The sequence below is a fragment of the Brienomyrus brachyistius genome, chromosome 15 (genome assembly GCF_023856365.1).
Source record: "Brienomyrus brachyistius isolate T26 chromosome 15, BBRACH_0.4, whole genome shotgun sequence".
Taxonomy (NCBI): domain Eukaryota; kingdom Metazoa; phylum Chordata; class Actinopteri; order Osteoglossiformes; family Mormyridae; genus Brienomyrus; species Brienomyrus brachyistius.
The window spans coordinates 12,140,917-12,163,356 of NC_064547.1; the positions used below are offsets into that span (position 1 = coordinate 12,140,917).

Here is a 22,440-nt window from a genome sequence, read left to right on the forward strand (position 1 = left end):
AGTATGCCGGATATTGGGATACCCTTTAGCTCAACTGATCTAACCCAAGTGTGAGAATTCTTCAACCGATCATTTCTCTAATTAGTAATCCAATTAGGAAGTTACAGTGCAAACACACATATACAACAGCCCTTTCAGCATAAGATTGATCACCCCTGCTCCAATAAGCTGTGCCTGAATACACCCCTGACAGGAAGCACATTGCACAAGATGGGGGACACCAGGGGAGGGGCACAAATCTCATGCTATGGGCAACTCCGGCTCACCAATTCCCATAACTGCATATATTTAGATAACAATGAAAATGACAAAACCAAAATGAACATAGAAACAACCAAAGTATGAAAGTGAGTTTAGACAGGCAAGGCTGACACCTTTTCAAGGCGTTTATACTTAGAAGCTAACCAGAAGAAATTGGGATGGCTTCCCTTTGCAGTCGTGTCGCATTCACTGACCAGGGCAGGCGTGGTTAAAACATGCCCGGCTGTCGAAAAGCGTCCCCCCACACTCCCCGCCGGGCCGGGCCTGACGCAGGATCTCCCGCTGCCGAAAGAGGGAGCCCAGGCCACACGAGGCACTGCACTGGCTCCACTGCGTCCAGGGGGACAGGATGCAGTCCACTGGGGGGGGGGGGGAGGCGGCAGACAAGACGGATGTAAGCCACGTCAGTCACAGACTTCATCATCCTCCTCATGGCCACCTGGGCAAAAACAAAGCCATAACCTCCCCCATGAAACCAGAAGCTCGTTTTGTGAGAAGCGTCCAGACCCGTCATACCACAGCTCCTCTCGTCTGAGCCATCGAGACAATCCAGCCTAAGGTCGCACCACCGGTCCAGGTGGATACACTCCCCACTGCCGCAGGAGAACTGTTTCGAAGAACAAGGACTCGGCACTAGGGGGCGCCCTGTTGTCACCACAAGTTCAGGAGTCGGGGGTGGACCACCTAGGGCAGGAGCAGAGGGATAAGCACACGCTTCCAGACTGATGAGGAAAGATCCTAAATCCTGGGTTACGCCTAAAAGCTCGGTTCTTCTTAAATGTGGACCTCCAGTTTTCCTTCTTCACTGGTTTCACTTTCCTGACCGAGACGCAGTACACGGCGTCCACAGTAACATTTACCGCACTGGTCTTCATCTGAGCCATCAGGGCAGTTATCCTGGCCGTCACAGATGAGCGCGGCGTCCACACAACCGAACACACGGCAGGCAAACTGGCCCTCCATGCACAGGACTCTGGGAAGCCCTTCGTCTGGAGTAACAGTCAAGTCCACAGATTACAGTTAGAGGAACGAAGCATTAACATTCCAGGGAGAGAGAAACAAACAATTAAATGATAATAAACCTGAAGGGGGAGAGAGGGGGCCAGGGGTTCCAGAGGGAGGCGAGAGACTCTCCACAGCTGGCGGTGTGGTGATACGGCCCAGATCTGGCCCCACTGTGGGACTAGACCGGTTCCAGACACCTGGTGCTCCAGTGGTACCTGGGAAATTAGGAACGGCACCCCCGTGTTACTCTAACATGTCAGAACCAGAACCAGAGCAGAAGGGGTTCACTTGTGTGTGCTCTGTCATCTCATTAACGTTTATCTTATCAAAATATTTTTTTTTCTAAAGAACCCAGAAGTCCTGTTAAAATACCTACACAGATAACATGCTGAAATGATGAGAAACTCAAAATATTATGGGAGTCTATTGCGCCTTTTTATTATATTTTCATTATGTCTAGTCATTCTGTGCTATTATTAAATTTATTTTATATATCCAAGTAATTAGATATTAACAAAATGTTTTATGACGCTGATGCTATAAAAATTGTATCATGTAAAATTCTTGGAAATCTGGGAAGGGAATAAAAAATCTTAAATATAATTTTACCGAAGATTTAGTGAAGTGTTTTTTATATATACTGTATATATATTTTCAGAGAAAAGGTGGTTGAAGTAACCAAATCTATATATTGTATACAAATTAAGTGGCCATTTTATTAGGTACCCATGTCTAGTTCCTGGCTGGAGTGCCTTTTGTCAGCAATATCTTCCATACAGAGTTTGACCCATGGCATTCCACACTATATTACACTGATGTTCTTGGAAAAGCATCACCGCACTGAAGATACCAACGCCATTCTGGTACTTCAAGATCAGCTTGAAACCTTTGAGTAAACGATTCAACATGGTTCTAGATATTTTCCTTATGGAGTTTGGCCCATGACATTTTTGCATTAGCCTTCCTGTTGGCTTTAACCAGTCTCACCTCTCTGACCACTAACAAGGTATATTTTCCCATATACCACTGATCTGGTCTTTTTTATGCATAACACATAATCATCTGTAACCCCATGATGCTGTACTGTGTGAAATTCCCGTGATCACAGCTGTTTAGGAGATGCTGGACTCCAGCATTGGACATATTGCCCATTAAAAATCTTGGTTCATCAATAAGCTGAACTTTTCACTGTCTGTGTACTTTTGGTGAGTCACAGCCACATGATTGTCTGTTTGTAAGACTAGAAACCAGCCCACCATGTTGGTGTAAACAAGTAAAATTGCCTAATAAAGAGGCTACTAAGTGTATGTATATATGATGATATTTCACTCAAACGGATGGATGGATGGATGGATTCATAGGCTGTAGGAGCCAACTGGCTCAAGCTCTCAACTTAAATGAGTATTGTAATTATTATCAGCATTCTTATTTTATTTTTTGGGTGGCTAGTCTCAGGGGCTTTGGAAGGGCATTCAGGAGAGCCGGCACTTTACAGCAGCCCCAAAATGTACCATCAAAATCTACAGGGGACATTTTGTCAGGAGGTCTACATTTTTTAGCAACTCCCCTAGCTGGTTTTTATAAGTTTAAGGATCGACTCACCACAGTTGAGCTCGTCTGAGCGATCACCGCAATCTGGCCGTCCATTACAGAGCGCGGTCAGTGGGATACAACCTCCGCTGTCACACGGAAACTCACCCGCCGTGCACAGCCCCTTTATAACAGTGCCACCCCCTGGAGTAACCAGCTCAACTGTGGAAAAACAGAGTGAGATACAGTGATCAGAAGAAAGCAAACGAGTCTGTCCCGAGCTCTTGCTGAAGGTCATGAGATGGTCCGGGAAAATGAAATTCCATGTTCTTGAAGGACGAAATCACTCATTTTCATTACTTTGATAATTATAGTTATTGAGGTTTTAAATACAAAAAAATTCAGAAGCAGTAGGCGTACAGTCTCATCATAGATACATGAAAGAACACAAGATACAAGCTCCTTATTCACTCCCACACGGAGAGTTCAGTTACGTACGATCTCTGCAGCCCAGGATCTCGGCCCGCAGGTAGAAGGTGTGGCGGAATTCCACGGGGATGATGCGGAGGTAGCGGGCCTGGTTCAGCCGGGTCAGCCAGCGAGTCACCGGCCTCCTGCCCACCATGCGGACTTCGAACACCTGCCGAGGCCCAAGGCACAACCCACACCAAGATGACTGACAGCATTAGAGACAAGAGCAAGCCCCCTGCTCAGCCATTCAGCTGGGCAATTATCAGACACGACACTGGTACGGCACACAAACCACAGCACTCCGCTAAAAACATCTAGCTGTACAAATGAAGAAAAAAGAATCCAAGGCAGGGTTACACTATTCCAGAAGCCTATCCCAGGGGGCAGGAGGCACACTGGGTGTGGTGGGCTGGTTTCCAGTAACAGTGCCATGCATGGTACCTTGATTTGAGGGCCCTTCTCTGTGTTTTCCTTGTAGTCAGTGAAGTGGCTGCCATCCAGGCTGAACGCCAGGCGGTATTTGCTGAGGTAGCCCCCCGGCCCAAGCTCGCTGCCCTGTGTCACCACGCCTGACACCCAGGCAGGCTCCAGGAAGTCCACCTGCAGGTATGGCTGGGGGTCATCTGGTCGGGGGCTCCACCCAGGCTCCATGACAAGGCTGCCATACATCACATGGAGAGGCAATAAACCAACCCAGACTGCATGTGGCCTGTTCATCAGCCAATCGCTGGCTGGTGTATGTGACTAATCAACTAATCAGTGGTCAAGTGACCAATATTATATTTAATTTCACATATTTTATGTTGGGTATGGGTTTTGATCATGGACATCCATCCGTCTATCCATTTTCCAAACCGCTTATCCTACTGGGTCGCGGGGGGTCTGGAGCCTATCCCGGAAGCAAAGGGCACGAGGCAGGGAACAACCCAGGATGGGGGGCCAGCCCATCACAGGGCACACTCACACACCATTCACACATTCACATGCACTCCTACGGGTAATTCAATAACTCCAATTAGCCTCAGCATGTTTTTGGACTGTGGGGGGAAACCGGAGAACCCAGAGGAAACCCTATGACGACATGGGGAGAACATGCAAACTCCGCACACATGTGACCCAGACAGAGACTTGAACCCGGGTCCCAGAGGTGTGAGGCAACAGTGTTAACCACTGCACCACCATGCCGCCCCAGATCACGGACATTACTGCCTAATTTGGTTGAAATGCTGCTGGAGGGGACCACTCTACAATCCAGTGAATGTTTGGATGTAAAGGTTATTTTTTGTTGGTTGCTCAGCACATTCCTCAGCGTCTCGCACTCCCACATGGTCAAATTTCATAGGTGATCTTTGCCCTCACACCTGGCAACCATGGGACCGACACTCACACGTTGGGCACGACGTTGAGTCGGCCGGCGTCCGCAGGATTGTCCTCCCAGTGGGTAGAGGAGGTCAGCTGGCCGTACCTGATGCGGCCATCCTCCATGCCCAAGGGCGAGGAACACGGCCCTAGGGGAGGTGAGCTGTCAAGTATGTGTACGCCTTGGAACATAATGGCACTCTGCACAGTGCGCCAGGTGACTCAAGATTAAGTTGATCAAAAAAAAATCCCACAATTCACTACAGAAATCTCAATCACAGACTCTAAGGAGAATGTCTGCCATGTACTGTAAGACTTCAGTATTAATTAAATTTTGCAACAGCAAGAGGTTTCACTACGGATAATTACCTCTGTATGTTGGGCCTTCTATTCCCTGGAGAAAACATAAAACAAATGAAAATGAAGAGATATAAATAAATATTATGATGCAAAAGATGGTGTTAACTGTTATGGAGAATGATCCAGAGTAAGAGTGAGAGCAGCTCTTACTTGTGTCGGCAGCGAGAAAGAGGGCATTTGGGGTGTCCTGAGAGAGGAGGGGGTGGGTGTGATGTGGGTGACACTTCCATTACTCAGGGGCCTATGAGGGGAGACAAGCGAGCTGTAATCAGCTGATCACATGCTCTGGGGCAGCGGAAGTAGTTCAAGCCGAATTACACTCCAGCGAACCGCAAAAAGCCATGCAACGGTTTTTTTTTGGATATTGTCCAAGAAGAAGGATATTGTTTTCAGTGAAAATGAGGCATGTTTTTAACTTCTGTCTACCAGTGCTTGCTCACTGCAAATGAATACCTCTCCACTCCTGGGCCTGGGGTGGTCATCTTGTCTTGAGTGAAACATCCCAATTCATCGGCTGCATCTAGACAATCAGGAACTCCGTTGCAGAGTTGAGCCACCCCGACACAAGGTCCTAGTGGAGGGCAAGAGAACTGTCCATCTGGGCAAGGCAGAGGGCTTGGTGATGTCAGGGGGGGCTGGAACCCTGCCGGAGGTTCAGGGTGTTTTAATACATAATGAGCATTGAGCAGCATTTTCCAGGAGTACAGGAGACACAGACAAAGTTGATATTATTTTAACATTAAATGTGATCACACATACCTGTACTAATAATAATAATAATTGACACTTTTATTGATCCCCGTAGGGAAATTGTCTTTATGCCTCCCACAACTTGCTCTTTTTTCATAGAGGAAGTTGTCTGCGAAGGGCTGCCACCCATAGCGGCGCCCAGGGAGCTGGGGGTTAAGGGCCTTGCTCAAGGACCCACAGGCTGAGGCTGGGTTTGAACCTGCGACCTTCTGATTACAGGCACACAGGCTTAGCCCACTGAGCCACATGCTGCTCCCCTAGAACAAGGACATTCAATTATTTTTCCTGGAGGTCAGTGCCACAAAGTCCACTGGCCCCAATAAAATTTTCCAGGGAGGGGTGACCCAATCACGCATGCTGGATTAAAATGTGTTTTGGTCCAGATGTGAACCTCAGTCTGCCAATTGAGTACCCCTGTACTAGAACATTCCATACTATATTACACTGATCTTGGCAAAGCATCGCTGTAAAGAAGATACCAGTATCGTTCAGGAATGTTTTGCAACATTCTACCCATTTGGACAATTTCACTAAGATACTACAATACACTGAAAACAGGGAACTGGACAGGAAGTGGATGCAAAGAGAGGCACCAAAAGCCAGAGAGGAATAAACAAGGAGAAGAGAAAGAGCAGAGATAGCGGCAATAGTGGGGATAGCAAGGATAGCAGGGATAGCGGGGAGAGCAGGCATAGCAGGCATAGTGGAGATAGCAGGGATAGCGAGATTAGCAGGGATAGCAGGGATGGGGGGTCCCTTCCCCCCCGTTTAATGTACTATTCTGTATGTATGATGTAGTAATGTATCACTGCACATCCATGGCAAACACCTTGCGGAGATTCTGTTGCAAAAATAAGCCTAATTGAATTGAATAATTACTAAATAACCCAAGAGTACAATCCTTAAATCAGTTATCCATCCAGGGTGAATTCTGTCTAAGAACTCCTGACATGTGGGGATGGAACCTGATGGAACCCGATTAATAAGCTGCAACCAAATTCCATGTGATCAGCTGACGCCTGCAAGCGTGTGACAGACCTGTTGCACAGCCCAACAGCTCCACCCTCAGGTATATGCCGTTCTGGAAGTCACGAGGGAGCACACGGACAAACCGGGCGGACACCATTCTGTCTAGCTGCACCCGGGCCTTGCTGCTGTCATCATGGTTACCGAGGAACACCTGGACAAAGCAAGGAGGAGGACGGCATGATGAGAAAGGCATCACAGTGACTCACATACTGCATCCCGCTGGTGAGCTTCTGCACTGGAGGGAGGTAGATAAGGTACCTTTGCTCGGGCATGGACATCAGTGATCAGCTCCTGATAGGAGAACCATTGCTGACCATCATTGCTAAATTGCAGGTAGAAACTCGACACATAGGCATCAAATGCGCCCCCTCCTTGGGTTATAATACCTGAGGGACAGAAAGAAGAGCCTCATAGGACATTCTCCTACACTGATCTCCTCTTTGTTATTGTCATTGTGTCGGAGCACAAGTCAGTTCCACAAACAGTGAACTGACTGCAGGGAAACTGGTGCTTTTCAATGCCCTTCTAAGAAAGCCTTGACCTGTTACCAGAAGCGAACACAGAGGCGGGGCAACAGGGGCACTGAAATCTGATTGGCCTTCAGAGTTTCCCCTCCCCTGTCATTCACCAAATCAAAACATATCATTGGCTAAACATAATGATGACACCTCTGGATGATTAATGGCCCCTCTTATGCCCCCAACCTTAAAACACATCATTGAATTGCCCCTGTCTGTTACATGCCTTTTCCATGTAGAAAGGCTGTCAGTTTAATAATACATTGATTGTAAGTTCATGTCTGGGTAATATAATATTTTTGGATTTGTTATCTGCAAATTTTCCACCACCAAACCTGCACCCTGACTACTGAAGCCTCATTGGCCGCTCGCATCATTACCCGTAATGTTCCGAGGCTTCAGGAGGTCCAGCTGTAGGTACGGAGGGTTCACGCCACTGTCCCCACGGTCACCGAAGCCGCCTTCAGGGGTCCAAAGGGGCAGCGAACGGTACTTCTCCGGTTCTGGGCTCCAGCCCTGCAGGTCGCTGTGAGGGTTCCTTGCATCCAGTCGACCCGCCCAAGGGGGCCGGCTGTCCTGGTGTGAGGATGCGCTGAAACTGGAATCCGGGAGATGGCGCACTCCAAGAGGAGCCCAGCATTCCTCTGCGCAGAGAAAACAGCAGCGTAAATGTAACTGCCGGGAAAAAAGACGGCAGTCAAATGCTATCAAATCCCACCTGTATTGCTGAAGAGCAAAATCTATTTAGATAAACATAGCAATATCAACGTTATAATTACAAGGTTTACATAACTGACAATCACACAGAATAATAATTAGACTAACCTCCAGTTGGGAGAGGGTATGTGGGAACCAGAACTGGAGAGCCCTCTGGTGGCATGGAAGACACAGTGTCAACAGGAAGAGTAACAGTTTTGGGTGGTGAAGTCATAGTGACATTACTGCCTGAAGGATGGACAGAGGGGGACAGAGTCCCTACCTTTATAACAGAAACAAAGGGCCAAAATGAACTCCTTACCAGTCTCCTTACAATAGCAACATCTCTCCCCATCTCTAGGAATGAGAGTCTGTCCCTGAAAGATGAAAGAAAGATACTTTTTTAAGATTTCCCCAAGCAGCCAGGACAACTGTAGGGGAGCGCCGGTATCAGCTAACCTGGGGGCAGCCTGCATCGTGTGGGCAGTAGGGGGCGCACTGCACAGTCAGGTTGGGCAGGCATTGACACAGCTGGCACTGTCCCAGCTTCCACTGGTCCCGGACGGCGTGGCTGCGGCCCTGGAACTCGCAATCCCTGCAGGGCCCGGTCTGACAGCTGGATGAAGACATGTGGACTCAGCATCACGGACTAGGGCGTATATGGGGGCAGGGCCATAAGGGCACTGACCCCATCTGAAAACTGATAGGTCCCCAGAGTGCCTTGTCATCCACTGATTCAAAACACTGAATAATGACAAGGTTGGTCCCTCTATATTAATTATGGTTCCTGTTTTGCCCCCCACTCTTAAAAACTCCTAGAATTGCCCCCAATCGCAGGCACATCCCTGGCCTCTCTGACTTAATAATAAATAATCTTTAAAGGTGAACGACCACTTCACGCATTAGTAATAATTGTTGATGGTGGTGCAGTGACACTGTGGCCTCACAGGGTTGTGGGTGTCCATTCCTGCTACGAGATCCGCAAGTGGGGAGTTTGCATGTCCTTCATGCGTTTGCATGCAGTTAGATCAGTGTTTCCCAATCCGGTCCTCTGGCAGTCACATCCGATCCATGTTATTGCTCCCTCCCAGCTCCCAAGGACTGGATTAGGAACCATTGACTTGTATTATTTAGCCTCTACTGCCCTTTGCATGTGCCTGGCCTGCGAAGGACTGCTGGCCCTATGGTACATTGGACGGCCTGCTGGCTCACCATGACCCTGCAGATAGACGATCAGTATGGAAAATAGACAAGCAGATGTTTCCTAATAGGTAATATTCCTTAATGCACTATGTGGAGAAAAGTTGATCTCAATTAATTGCACCTGTTAGTGTATTTATGACTCTGTATATTGCCCTACGAAGGCAAAACGCAGTTACAATGCTAACACTGAAACTGAGAATAAAGGTTGGCACCCCATCCTGGGTTGTTCCCTGCCTTACACCCATAGATTCTGGACACGCCACAACCCTGAATAGAACAAGCGGATACAGAAAATGGAAGGCTGGATGGGAGTTTCTTGACTGGCCACCCATATGTTTAGTAGATAGATAAACGATAGCATTGTCTTTAAAACTGAGCATAGTTTAACTGTGATAGTTTGTCATGAGATAAAACAGAACGTAGAAACAGACCCAATTTTGTTCATAACTCAGCTTGAATAAAATATGCAGGCACGGGATTTCGCCTCTGTGGGGCAGTATACCTGTCAGCTGATAACCTGGAAGCTACTTTAAACCGAAGCATCTGGCAGCCTGACCAACAGCCCTTACTCAGCAGTAACTCCTGCTGGACCATAGAAGGGCAGATGGGGAAAGGAGGTGAGGAAGTGGGAGACGAGGCCGGAGGGGCCCTGCTTACCGGCGGGCCTTGCGGTAGATGCCCCGGCACTGCCGGCCGTTGCCATGCTTGCTGGGGTTATTAGGGCTGCGGAAGGACCACTGCACACTTTGCACACCACAGGGGCCCAGGCACTCGCCCCACGGCGACCAGGTGGACCACCCACAATGCACTGGCGGTCACAAAAAACACCATGCTTCGGTCTTGTGCCTTGTACTATCACATCACTCCACATGCATGTCGATGATGCTGACCTGAACACTAAGGGTATGTATATCAGTCAAAAGTCTGAACACACCTATTGAAAATTATGAACAAGATAATGACCCGAAGCACACCTTGAGGTTATGTAGTAAGTACGGTGATGCCTGCGGTTAACGAACACAATCCGTGTCAGGAAAGTGGCTGTGAACCAATTTGTACGTAAACCAAGGCAATTTCTCCCATAAGAAAGAATTCATTCAAAAGCCTATCAAATAATAATTTTTGTTAATTAATTTTCTGGTTTCTACAGAAAAACTTTAAAGTTTTAAAAACACAATATAGTGAGGTGACAGGCAGACCGATGCATCGTGGGAGCAGAGAGAGACATGGAGACTTGCTTGCTGTGGAAATCATGGTCTTTAAAGAACCAAATTGTTCGTAGACCACAGCGTTTGTGAACCATAAGTACCAATCTATTATATAGTACAAGGAAAGAGATGAAGTGCGGTGACAGATGACCTGGATACCACAATCCTACAACCTAAACCCGACACAGCTGGTTTGGGATGAGTTTCATTAAACAGTAAGAGCAAGGTAGCCGACTAGTGCCCAGAACTTATGGAAACTCCTTCAACACTCTTGGAGAAGCATTCCAGGTGGCTACATCTGGAAGCTGGTTGAAAGGAAGTCTGCAACGTATTCATCAAAACAAAAGGGGGCTGCTTTGAAAAATCTAAAACTTTAGAAAATTTTAAAATGCTGAACATTTCTCTTGGTTGCTGCAATATTTGATATGTATTACTCCATTGTGTCATGCCCGGCTCGTCCGATCCTCGTGTGTGCCACGCCCCCCTGATTATCCACGTGTGCTTCCCTAATTGTACCCAGCTGTACCCTGTTGTTTTGCCATGTCTTGCCTATTTCAGTCCACGTCTTGCCCCGGTTTTTCGTCCGTCATTGATGTTAGTTAACGTTAGTTTGTTTCCTCGCTGTTTCCCTGACCTTCCCTTTAATAAATCCCCATATTCTGCCTGCCTACTTCCCGTCCGCTTACCCGATAACCCGCGACCCTGACACATTGCCTGGAGGCCTTTCAGTATAAGGTGAATAACATAGCGAAAACAGAGACACGTGCATTAAAGGCAGTGTGTCCAGATTTGTGAATATTACTATGTTGATCTTGCTGACCTGAACACTCTGGGTTGGGCTTGCAGTGTTGGGGTCTTCCTTTGTCACAGGTACAAATGTCACAGCCCACCTTGACCTGCTGCCCAGGCCAGTAGCGCACACCAGACACCTCACAGATGCACTCCTCTGGCCTTACACACTGCTGCGTGTGGCTCATCACTTGGCCCTCAGGACACCAGCATCCTAGGAGGATCGAGAACACGTCACACAGTGGGCTGTGCTATAAAGCGATTTTACATATAACAAACCGCAATTTAAGTCAAGAAAACCACTAAAGGTAATCATGCCAGCGGATCTGTAACCACCAAAACATAAAATATAAATAAAGCATAAAGTCTCCAACATTTTTTTTTTACAGTTAGAACTAAGAATCTGGGAAGCTACTGAGTCGCAGGGAAGAGGGGGTCCCCCTTGGGAGATTTGGTCAGCAGGATACGAAGGTGTCGCAATCAAATACAAATCTCTTAAAGAGTGCTTTACTGTATTACTTGTCTGTTAAATTTCATAATCTGCTTATCTATTGATCTACTTCATTATCATCAAAGTAAAATATTAACCAATGGTAATTAAAACATAAAAAAAACACAGCTAACAAATTTCCCACTAGCCAGAGTTATGAATTAAATAGAACTGCCCTTTAACTATATTTTAACTCTTGGCGACTCACACTGGTGCCCCCCTATCTCACCTGAAAAGCAGCCAGGAGGTTTACTCTCGCAGGAGCCCTCATTGCTCAGGTGGGCACAGGTCAGGGGACAGGGGGCACACTTCCATCGGACGAGGCCCTCAGGGCAGGAGGCATTGGAGCACTTGTCTTGGGGACAGGGTTCTATGGGACACATGCAGTACCGGACATGAGACATGTTATTACCCAATCAGAAGGGCTCACACAATACAAGTTAAAAAAAAAAAGTTACGTACTGATCTCCATGGCAATGGTGGGCTGTCCCGGCAGCTCCGTGCAGGCCTTGCCCCCATTCTGAGGTGGGACACACCCCCTATGACGCACTTCAACACCTCCACATCCCTTAGTGCAGTTTGACCATGTTACCCATGGCAACCACTCTCCATCAACTGTCAATCGCATGGGTTTAAAGAGAAAATCATTCTGTATAATCCATTCAGACAGCAGAAATACTAACTGTAGTTGTTTATTCAATAACAGTCAAATCAAGCCAAATCTATTACATGGAAATTTAAGATCTAGTGTGACAGACACTGGAATATTCTATGCAATACTTGTAGTCTAAAAATAGTATACATATCAAAACAAAGGTTATGAATGCAGAGAACCAGTAAGCATAGCACAATTCAGTGTTAGTTGATTTCAAGTCTATCCTTGGCCATTAAACATCTATCCAGTCAGCCTTGCAAAGATCCCAAGTCTATCCCAGTAAGGCTGGGCTGCACACTTTCATGCAAAACTCATGCTTTCAGACTGTTACACACACGCAAGGAATCTTATGGCGACCCTATAGAATTCCATTATAAACCTAAAATTAGCTACATGAAATGCATTGGTGTTTGGATTGCAAACTCTAGGGACTATTTACACGGTAAAAAACCAGTTACATACATATAAATGTGCGTGCAGACTGTCTCGAATTGAAAATCTCACCAGCTACCTGACCAATTTTGGCAACCCTGCAGTACGGCTAGGATGCAATCCAGCGGAATGTTATTTACATGCTTACATACCTGCTGATATATAGATACCTGGTGCAGTGTTCCTAATATTCTCTGGAGGACTGAATAGCCAGTTGAGTACATAAATTCCCATAAGCCTTATTCCCTATTGGGCTGACCTGGGTATTTTGTTCCTATCTTCCACTGTCGTCTGTTTTATTTTCTGTTATATGTAAATCATTTTAGGGCAGCTATGCAGTAAATTACTACCAATTCAGCTGAGTTAAAAAATGCCAGAGGTTCTCTGCTGCCCACTGCACTGCTACGCACTCTGTTTTGTGCATGACACGTCATAAAAGTGCAAACGTGTATTCTCATTGGTAAAGATTCAGCAAAAAGAACAGGGAACTGAACCTTTTCTGACAGAGGAAGGTGCAATGCTAAGCAGTGAGGGAAGCTTGCTACACTACCAAGGTGGACATCTGGAGACCAGCAAAGGTCACAGCCATGTAGGTGTACAGTGCTAATAACTGTGATAAAAAACACAAACCACAACAGTGACACACAACCTCTTCTTCTCCCTCTGTCATCCTTACCTGGGCAGGAAACGGAAAAACAACTTTGTTTCTGGGTGTCCTCTCCCCTACAGTGGCGCAGAGGATCCCCCAGGGGGCACTGTCGCTGTCGGCTCTGGGACCCAGACCCACAGGAGCGGCTGCAGGGGCTCCAAGGACCCCAGGGGCTCCAGGTCCGGCAACCCCGTTCATCTGATGGGCCTCCCTCCAATGCGGTTGTGCTTTCAGGGCATTCTGGGATACCATTGCATACCTGCCAACAGACAAGAATAACAAGCACAACCCTGCTGTATCACAACAGTATTTTGCAACCCCTCATTAGAAGGTGGCAGTCCCTGAAGCTGTCCAGAGAGACAGTTCATACCTCCAGACCACAGTCTCAGGCTAAGCTAATATCTAAGAGTCAAATAAGGCATGGCTAAACTCCTTACCTCTTTGAAGGTGATACATCTGCCATCGAGGCAAGTGTACTCTGGGCATGACTTGCTGGTGTTTCTAGAGACCGGAGGTGAAGTGGTTCTCTGGTCTGGAGAAAGGAGAGAGAAGTTAGCCATGGGTATTACCAAAGAGCCTTGAAGAGCTAGCAAAACACCTTGAAGTGAAAAGCTTCAAATTTTAGCAAAGAGCTCTGAAATCTTATCAAAGAGCTATTGGTAGTTAGCAATGGGCCTTGAAGAGTTAGTGGAAGGCCTCAAAACATAACTTCGAAGAGTTAGAAGTGAGCCTTGAGGAGTTAGCAAACAGCCTTGAAGAAGTAGAAGAAGTAACAAAAAGCTACTTCCCACAGTGTCGGCAATGTGTCATAGTGCTAGCAAAGATGCTCACAGTGTAGCAAATATCCTTCAACTTTCAGATTGGGGGTCTACCCTCAGTGATTTCAGGTTCCAGGCAGGAACTCACCACACATCCATTCATCCTCGCCATGTGGACAGTCCGGCATGCCGTTGCACACATGGGACATATTCACGCAAGTGCGGTTATCGCACTGGAAGCTCCCAGGACAGGGTGGGATTTTCAAGGAGCCTGGCGCAGACAGAGAGGTACATGGGAACACATTTCTTAGCATTACTCTGTTGGCCAATATGTATTTTCCAATGAATTCTTTTTCTGAGGGGGTTTAGAACATGTGAAGACGAACCACAGTTGTCTTCGCTCTCGTCAGAGCTGTCCCGACAGTGGGGCGAGCCATCACACAGCTGCTGGTGCTCGATGCACTGGCCTCCGGTACGGCAGGGGAACTGGCCGGGGCCACAGGGCCCCTGGCAGGTCTGTTCATCTTCACCACCAATGCAGTCGGTCTCCCCGTCGCAGCGCCAGGCCAACGGCACGCAGTGTCCATCAAGGCAGCGAAACTCATGGTGCCCACATCCTGGAGCTTTGGGCCATGACAGAAAGGGTGGGGGGAGGTTAAAACCTCCTCATCTGACAAGCAGAGGTGTGCTTCACCTTCAACTGAGATGTCCTCCTAGTCAAAGAGAATATAAAGAAATGTACCTAGTCGAGCAGCAGTGTAAACAGATTCCGATTCACTCTAGCTAGGTATAGGAATCTTCCATCCTCTGAGACCTTGACATGAATCTACAGATGTCAGGTATATTTACGTACATCCACAGGAGGTCCTCAGCAGGACCGTGTCTCACAGTTACTTCCTGAGCACAGAGCTATGACCTCCATGTTACAAGCTACAACCTCCAGTATTGGAAAGAGAAAAATTGGAAGAGTGTAATAGGGCCCCTTTAAATGCGTCTGTGGATTGATTCCGGTGTGCTTAATGCCTGAGCAGTCTGTGAGATGTTTCTCATGGTGTCACTAACCAGGGCTGGGCACTGGGGAGGGCGTCACCACTGGCATCGCTGTGGGCGATATGGGCTGACAGACAGTCTGATTCTCATCCTCCCCACCCTGGCAGTCCATGGACCCGTCACACAGCTTCACCTGGGACACGCAGGTGCCATCGGCACAGAGGAACTGACCAGGGGCGCAGGTTACTGGCACACATGGATGGGAACACATACACATGCAAAACTCAGAGAGAGAGAGGGAGAAAGCATTGACAAACACATTGGGATGCACATGTTTATTGCTTTTGAATTGAATTGAATTGAATTGAATTGAACTGAACTGAAGTGAAGTGAAGTGAAGTGAACTGAATTGAATTGAATTGAATTGAATTGAAACTTCATTTGCCAATTTGCACGGCAGTATTTGGACATTTGGATTCTTCAATAGTTCCTTCAGTCACAGTTTAAAAACAATGACATATAGAATGCATGTCATACAGGTTGTTACTGTAAAATTAAACAAAATTTAAATGATAAAAAGACAAACAATGTGCTTGAGGGATGATAAGTTAATGATGGTAAAGGGTTAATTATTGTATTAAATGAAATATAAATATTTTTCAATATATCCAAAATAGCTTTGTTGTCATACACTGACACTACATGGAGAGTTAGTATTTAATAGTGTAGATACACATGTACTTCTCCAGGGGCCCAGCCATGTCTTTGTGAGACTTGCATTGTTTCATGCATGTTCAACTTCAATAAGTGTAATAACCAGCAAAAACATACATGCAGGGATCAGACGCACAGTAGAGTTAAATCGACTGAGCTGAACACATAAGAACAAGTGAAACAAACAATGTGAACTACAGGACTAAGTCCATCCGTCAATGGGGTCCTACCTCCTGGCGGGCACACGGCCTCGTCTGTCCCAGAGGGACAGTCCGGCACCCCATCGCATACCCTCTCAGCGGGCACACACAGGTCACCTGGGCATTGTAACTCTCCTGCTGCGCATACACAGCCCCGTTCATCGCTGAGGTCCCCGCAGTCATCATGCCCATCGCACCGGTGGATGTATGCCAAGCAGCGGCCTCCCACACAGCGAAACTCTCCGGTTCCGCACGTGGCACCACAGTCTGTAACCACACCCCCAAAGGCATCCGTTACCCTCTAATGCCACCAGCAGGACATGCTGGGTATTATACTATATGTTCGTTGCTTATATTCAAAATACATTTCTGAGAAGCATGGTCAGCCCCTGGAGCACCTGTGGGGTTAAAGACCTGGCTTTGGGATTCGAACCGGCAAGCTGTTCCCCATACTCATATTTGTGAAAGGGGAGAGTGAATCACAGAGATAAAATGGGAGCTAGAGACCCAGGGACCTGATAGACAGCAGGGGACAGGTTGATGGCGGCTCGTAAACAGACACCCACCTCGCTCATCAGAGTCATCAGCGAAGCCGCAGTCAGAACGGCCGTCACACAGCTTGATGGCGGGCAGGCAGAGGCCACTGGCACACTGAAATTCCCCAGGAGGGCACAAGGGCACCGGCCAGACAGGAGCACAGAACTCCTCGTCCGACTGGTCAGCGCAGTCGGGGTGACCATCGCACCAGAGGGCCCGGTCAAGGCAGCGGCCGCTGGTGCAGTGGAGCTGGCCCGGAGCGCAGGTGGAGGGGCAGAGCTCGTCTGAGCCATCCCCGCAATCGTCCTCATTGTCACACCTCCACTGAGCTGGAATACAACGTCCCCCCACGCATTGGAACTCGGACTCGAGGCACAGGGATTCTGGGATACAGGAAGACCCCTCACAGAGCCAACTCCCTGCCTGGCATGAGCTGCAAAAACACATATGTAGATTACATGTAAGCCAGAATACAAGCTAAACAAGCTTTTGGTAAAGGCAATTCATCCATTCATCCATCTATTTTCCAAACCACTTATCCTAGTATTCAGTAAACCCAGTAAATCAATTAACAATCTTCGTTTGATGAAAATTAGTTTATTCTCATCAGACCTTTAAGAGCATGAGTACTTTAGAGTTTTTATTACTTGTCCAAAACTTTAAATCCCGGCCAGGCTGAGAACACGTAACAAAGGAGCTTATTTGAACTCACCACATGCTGGTCAGGTATGCGTAATGAGACTCACCAATTCTGGCAGTCCTGATCAATATAGGACCCAGGAGGAAACAGAGAGCCTTCCCACTCACAGGGGCAGGACGAAGGTGCAATACATCCATGACCTGTAGGGGGCGTCAGAGAGTCAGGTTACGCACAGTTATGTTGTACTGACAACAATATGCTGGAGGTGAATTTTGCAAATGTTGATCAGAATAGTGGGGGTGAGAGTACAGGGCCATTCCAGAGTCCAAGAGAGGAAAGTCTCATAGATTCAATGCCTTTATCACCAGCTCAATAAACCTGCTCAGACAATATACAGATCAAGATATACTATGATTGATGGGTGGCTGTGCATACAATAACATTTAAGCAGTTAGACACACCCCCAAAATATGGAGGCGATGGTGTGTATTACTGGAATTATACCCCACAGCCAGCACCAGCACGACTGTGGGAAACTCTGTCTGCCAGTTAGTCTCTTACCATGCCAGACAGTCCCAGACTCGCAGAAACAGCCCTCCACACAGGAGAGGGCACTGCATGGGGAGTTGGGGTTATGTATACTGCTGGGGCACATTTGTTTGCAAGCTGGGCCACAAGACTTGTACACCAGACCATTCTCACACTGCAGGGCTGTGGGGCAGAAAGGAGCATATCATACATAGGACTGTGAGATGCAGTGTCGATGGAGGTCATCTTTAAACATAATGCCAGTCAGCTGTACGTACGGCAGAGTTCCTGGGACCTCCAGCGGATGTAGATCCCCCGGCGGTTACATTCCTCAGCGTAAGCAGCAATGGCAGTGCACAGGCACTCACAGTCCCCACCAGAGTCACAACTGCAACACATCACTGAGTCAAAGAACACACTGAGAGTCCCCATCAGAGTCACAGCTACAACAGAACACTGAGTCAAAGAACGTACTAAGAGACCCCACCAGAGCAACACAGCACTGAGTCAAAGGAGATTCTCACATCCCCAGTCAAAGTCACAGCTATAACACAACATTTAGTCAAAGGACACACTTGGAGTCTCTGCCAGAGAGATGATAAACAAAATCTTTTGGGAAAAAATACATGAAAATGTAATGCCTGCTTTACCCTACACCTGGAGAATAAAAAAGTAGATGGGAGAGAGCAGCATAACATGAAGCTCAGGGACTCACCCGCAGGCATCGAAGACACACCAGTCATAGAACTGCTGGAAGGCCACCTCAGCATGGCATGGAGCAAAGAGCTCCTGTGTGATCACAGAACAGCGCCTCCGTGCCCACGGCACCCGGTGCGGATTTTCCTGGGTCACAGAGGTCACAGAGGTCAGCGACAGGCTACCAATCAATACCCTAAAGCTCTCTGGCATTATTACTGAAATTATTACTGCCAGTAGGGCTTATCTAGATTTGTCTGGGAAGATCTATGCTGAAGCTATTCCATTAATGAGAATTAGAATCCAAGGGACTCACGGTGCACGGATCGCGGAGATCCTGGCTCTGGACGTCGGGACAGGTCGGACTGACTTTCCAGGAATTCCCAAAGAGCTCGGCTGTGGACTCTATAATGCCCTGACGCGTGGTGAAGTCATTCTCGGCATCCCCATCAAAATTTCCACACAGCCCTGCAACTCTTCCTCGGAACTTGGGAGAGAGACGAATGTACACCCGCATCCCTGCACAATGGAAACATTAGGAATTTAGACAATAGAGAATTAGACACTATTTACTTGCACAGTCAGCTTGAATAGGCCAAGAGACGGGTCCTGGGTTACATGCAGTACAGGCCAAAAGTTTGGACACACCTTCTCATTCAATTGGTAGATTCTCACTGAAGGCATCAAAACTATGAATGAACACATGTGGAGTTATGTACTTAACAAAAAAAGGTGACATAACTGAAAACATGTTTTATATTCTAGTTTCTTCAAAATAGCCACCCTTTGCTCTGATTACTGCTTTGCACACTCTTGGCATTCTCTCGATGACCTTCAAGAGGTAGTCACCTGAAATGGTTTTCCAACAGTCTCGAAGGAGTTCCCAGAGGTGTTTAGCAAGTGTGCAAAGCAGTAATCAGAGCAAAGGGTGGCTATTTTGAGTTATGTCACCTTTTTTTTAAAGTGCATAACTCCACATGTGCTCATTCATAGTTTTGATGCCTTCAGGGAGAATCTACCAATTGAATGAGAAGGTGTGTCCAAACTTTTGGCCTGTACTGTATATAGATTGTTATGTGAGTACCAGTCAATGCATCATTTACAGTTTTTAACAACACAGGGGCAATTCTATTCTTGATTTTTTCAGATGAGAAGATCGGAATTGCCAGCCTTATCATTTACCAATGATATGTTTCGAATCAGTGAGTGACAGGGGAGGGAGCATTCTGGGGGCCAATCAGCTTTCAGTTGTGTGGGCCCCGCCCCTCTATCCATCCCTGTCTCAGTAACTGGGACTTCCTTTGTACAAGTTAGTTTCAAGATGTACTTAAATTTTATGCTCTTTAACGATATTGAAGAAGGAAATGTGAGACTCCCACTATGTTTATTTCCAAAATAGCTATGAAGTGATGTCGATATAATGTGACTAGCTAGTGTAGGCCACACCTCCATCCCACAGCACGGTGATTCCAAGTCGGGACGAGAGGGACACGAAGAGGCCGATCCGCTCCAGATGCAGCCCGCTGCCCGAATAGGCCTTGGGCAGGGCCACGGGCATGCCGTTCACAGACACCGCCTTTCCTGCAACCAGAAGCTTTCCAAGTTTTCTGGGCACCTTGATTATTTGGCTAATGGCAGAGGTGAGGCAAACATAAATTGCCCATTTGCTTAGAACATGCCTCACTACTTGTCACACGTATCTTCATATATATTCATCCATTCATTGTCTGTAATTTGTAATCCAATGCCATGATGAGCCTGAATCATATCCCAGAATGCACAGGGCACCCAGTATGTATGAAGAGCAAACTTCCAAAGCTCATTGCATAAACCGGGGGGGGGGGGGGGGGGGGGGGTTACACCACTGCCACCAAGAGCTGGTGTTGGCGCACCCTAGAGGACGCTCACAGAAATACGCGGCGATACATGCAAGCCACAGACACACAGAATTAGGGGTAGGAAATCTAGCGAGAATGATAGTTATAATGGTGATGTGGTGTGGTCAGTGCTGCGCTGTGTATTGCAATGAGCAGGTGCCCACCCTCCTGGCCGTCGCCCCTCACTCACCTCGCAGCAGATGCACGGCGATGCCGCCCACCGTGAAGGTGACGGACTTGGTGCATGTGACACCGGTGCTGCCGCATGGCATGTTCTCAGCGTTGATGCTGAAGTGGCCCCCCACCTCCCGTGCCAGCACGTACTCACAGTCACCCAGGAAGGTGAAGGCGCGCCCGTCGAACGTCACATAGTGCGGGTCGCCCGTGGCAATGCAGGTGCCCGCACAGAGAGCGTGGCCGCAATGCCAACGCCGTTCCCGGCATACACTGGGGGGGGGGGATCAGAAAGTGTGCCCGGGTAACTTTTGGAGCATCATTAAGAATGCAATACTGAACAATTACTAAAATATCACCTATTAATAATTTAATGCATAGCAGTAAAACTCAATAAAATGTTTTTTTTGTAGGCAAATTATGTTGATTACTCCTTGAGTGTTGTGATATGGTATCTCTCACTCAGCATCATTTCCAGACTTGCTATTTGATATTAGGTCATTGGTAGCATGAGCCAGATGTCAACATGCATTGCAATGTCAGCAGTTTTGAACAATTCAGAAAAGGAATGAAGAGGCAGAAGGTCTTTCAAAAACAAGTAGACAGGTGGACATGACTTAACCCCCCTCCCCCAGCTAGTCTGGATTGGGTTAAAGCAATCAGTGACTGGTAGTGCATGGCAGTCCCGCCCACTGTCTGACTAATTCTACCTCAGTTCCGCAGACCCCTGTCTGATACCTGGGGGAGTTGCCTACCATGTGTTGCAGTCTCTGGTAATGGTGTCGTTGCTGTAGTACAGCCTGCCATTGTGGTGGCACGGACACTCTGACGGAGGCACGCAGCGGTCGCCCTGTGGGGGGACAAAGTGCATGCTGGGATATCGGCGCCCCTTGAGAATCCCTGACATCCCTTCTGCCCTCATGACGGACAAACACCAACCAGCAGCACGCTGCCAGCAGGGCAGACACAGCCCTGGATGGGCTCTGGGCATGGCTCTGGGTGTGAATCCAGGCTGGAGCAGGTGCGTAGGCAGGACTGGGGGGAGTACTCCAGGCCGGGGGGGCATGGTGACAGGGCCGGACAGGGCTCCTCTGTGCAGTTCCACACACCCCTTTCACATACGCTGCACATCAGGAGTGGGACGGACAGGAAGTTGAGGAGTATAAGGAGACACAGGGCAGACAGAAGGAGATGTTAACGAGCCACACAAATGCAGGGTGCAGAGCAGGGGTTTACAGGGGGCTTACATTTACAGGGGATGTTTACATGAACATTCATCTACATTTTCTCAATTGGCAGTTGCATTTGTATAAATCAGTATATAAAAGAAGCAGGAAATATATCCATGGGTGTAGCTAAAAATTCTGGGCCCCCTAACAAAATGTCACCTATATATTTTTTAAATTGTACATATTCAAGGGCCCCTGTAAATTGCTGGACCCGCCGAATCCGCAAGGGTCTCCGTTCCCCTACTGCATCCCTCGATACATCACAACAATATAGCCATCAAAAGCCAGCATCAGCAGAAGTGGTGCTAGGCTGAGTTTCCAGTGTGGAACCAGTTTCAAGTGCAGGTTAGCACTGCTATCAGACAACCTGATATCAGAAAGCTAGGTCAAAACACCATGACAATTAGTTTCCTACCACCCAGACAAGTGCCTAAACACAAGAGAATAGCATCCAGTGTAACCAATTTCATAACGAGGGAATAGCTAAGACAAGGCTGGGCAGCCTTCAACCTCCTTACCTGCTGTGTTGTATGAGCCCTATATAAGATCACTGAGACGTAACCGTCCATGAATGTTGAATGGAAAACAGATGAACTTAAAATAAAAAGTGACTGGAACATTCTAAAATGTTCTCAAACATTGTGATTCACAGTACATGTACCGTGACCCGACCATAGCACTGGGCTCAGACG

General features: G+C 47.6%; 1 protein-coding gene across 1 annotated transcript in view; it reads right to left on the minus strand.

Annotated features, from left to right (window-relative positions):
- The window catches only part of sspo (SCO-spondin), a 74,995-nt gene that overhangs the window by 38,281 nt on the left and 14,274 nt on the right, over nt 1–22,440 (minus strand). The window contains 36 exon segments of the mRNA XM_048977680.1: nt 456–620; nt 778–945; nt 1,122–1,250; nt 1,344–1,481; nt 2,869–3,018; nt 3,295–3,436; nt 3,709–3,925; nt 4,655–4,775; nt 4,996–5,020; nt 5,137–5,227; nt 5,440–5,629; nt 6,775–6,916; nt 7,024–7,151; nt 7,664–7,927; nt 8,302–8,356; nt 8,439–8,595; nt 9,840–9,990; nt 11,211–11,393; nt 11,899–12,039; nt 12,132–12,284; nt 13,433–13,664; nt 13,843–13,937; nt 14,312–14,434; nt 14,550–14,780; nt 15,226–15,399; nt 16,098–16,334; nt 16,868–17,037; nt 17,351–17,444; nt 17,806–17,955; nt 18,051–18,160; nt 18,488–18,615; nt 18,785–18,987; nt 19,915–20,049; nt 20,536–20,792; nt 21,275–21,369; nt 21,459–21,642. Of these exon segments, the coding sequence (XP_048833637.1) occupies nt 456–620; nt 778–945; nt 1,122–1,250; nt 1,344–1,481; nt 2,869–3,018; nt 3,295–3,436; nt 3,709–3,925; nt 4,655–4,775; nt 4,996–5,020; nt 5,137–5,227; nt 5,440–5,629; nt 6,775–6,916; nt 7,024–7,151; nt 7,664–7,927; nt 8,302–8,356; nt 8,439–8,595; nt 9,840–9,990; nt 11,211–11,393; nt 11,899–12,039; nt 12,132–12,284; nt 13,433–13,664; nt 13,843–13,937; nt 14,312–14,434; nt 14,550–14,780; nt 15,226–15,399; nt 16,098–16,334; nt 16,868–17,037; nt 17,351–17,444; nt 17,806–17,955; nt 18,051–18,160; nt 18,488–18,615; nt 18,785–18,987; nt 19,915–20,049; nt 20,536–20,792; nt 21,275–21,369; nt 21,459–21,642 (5,528 nt within the window).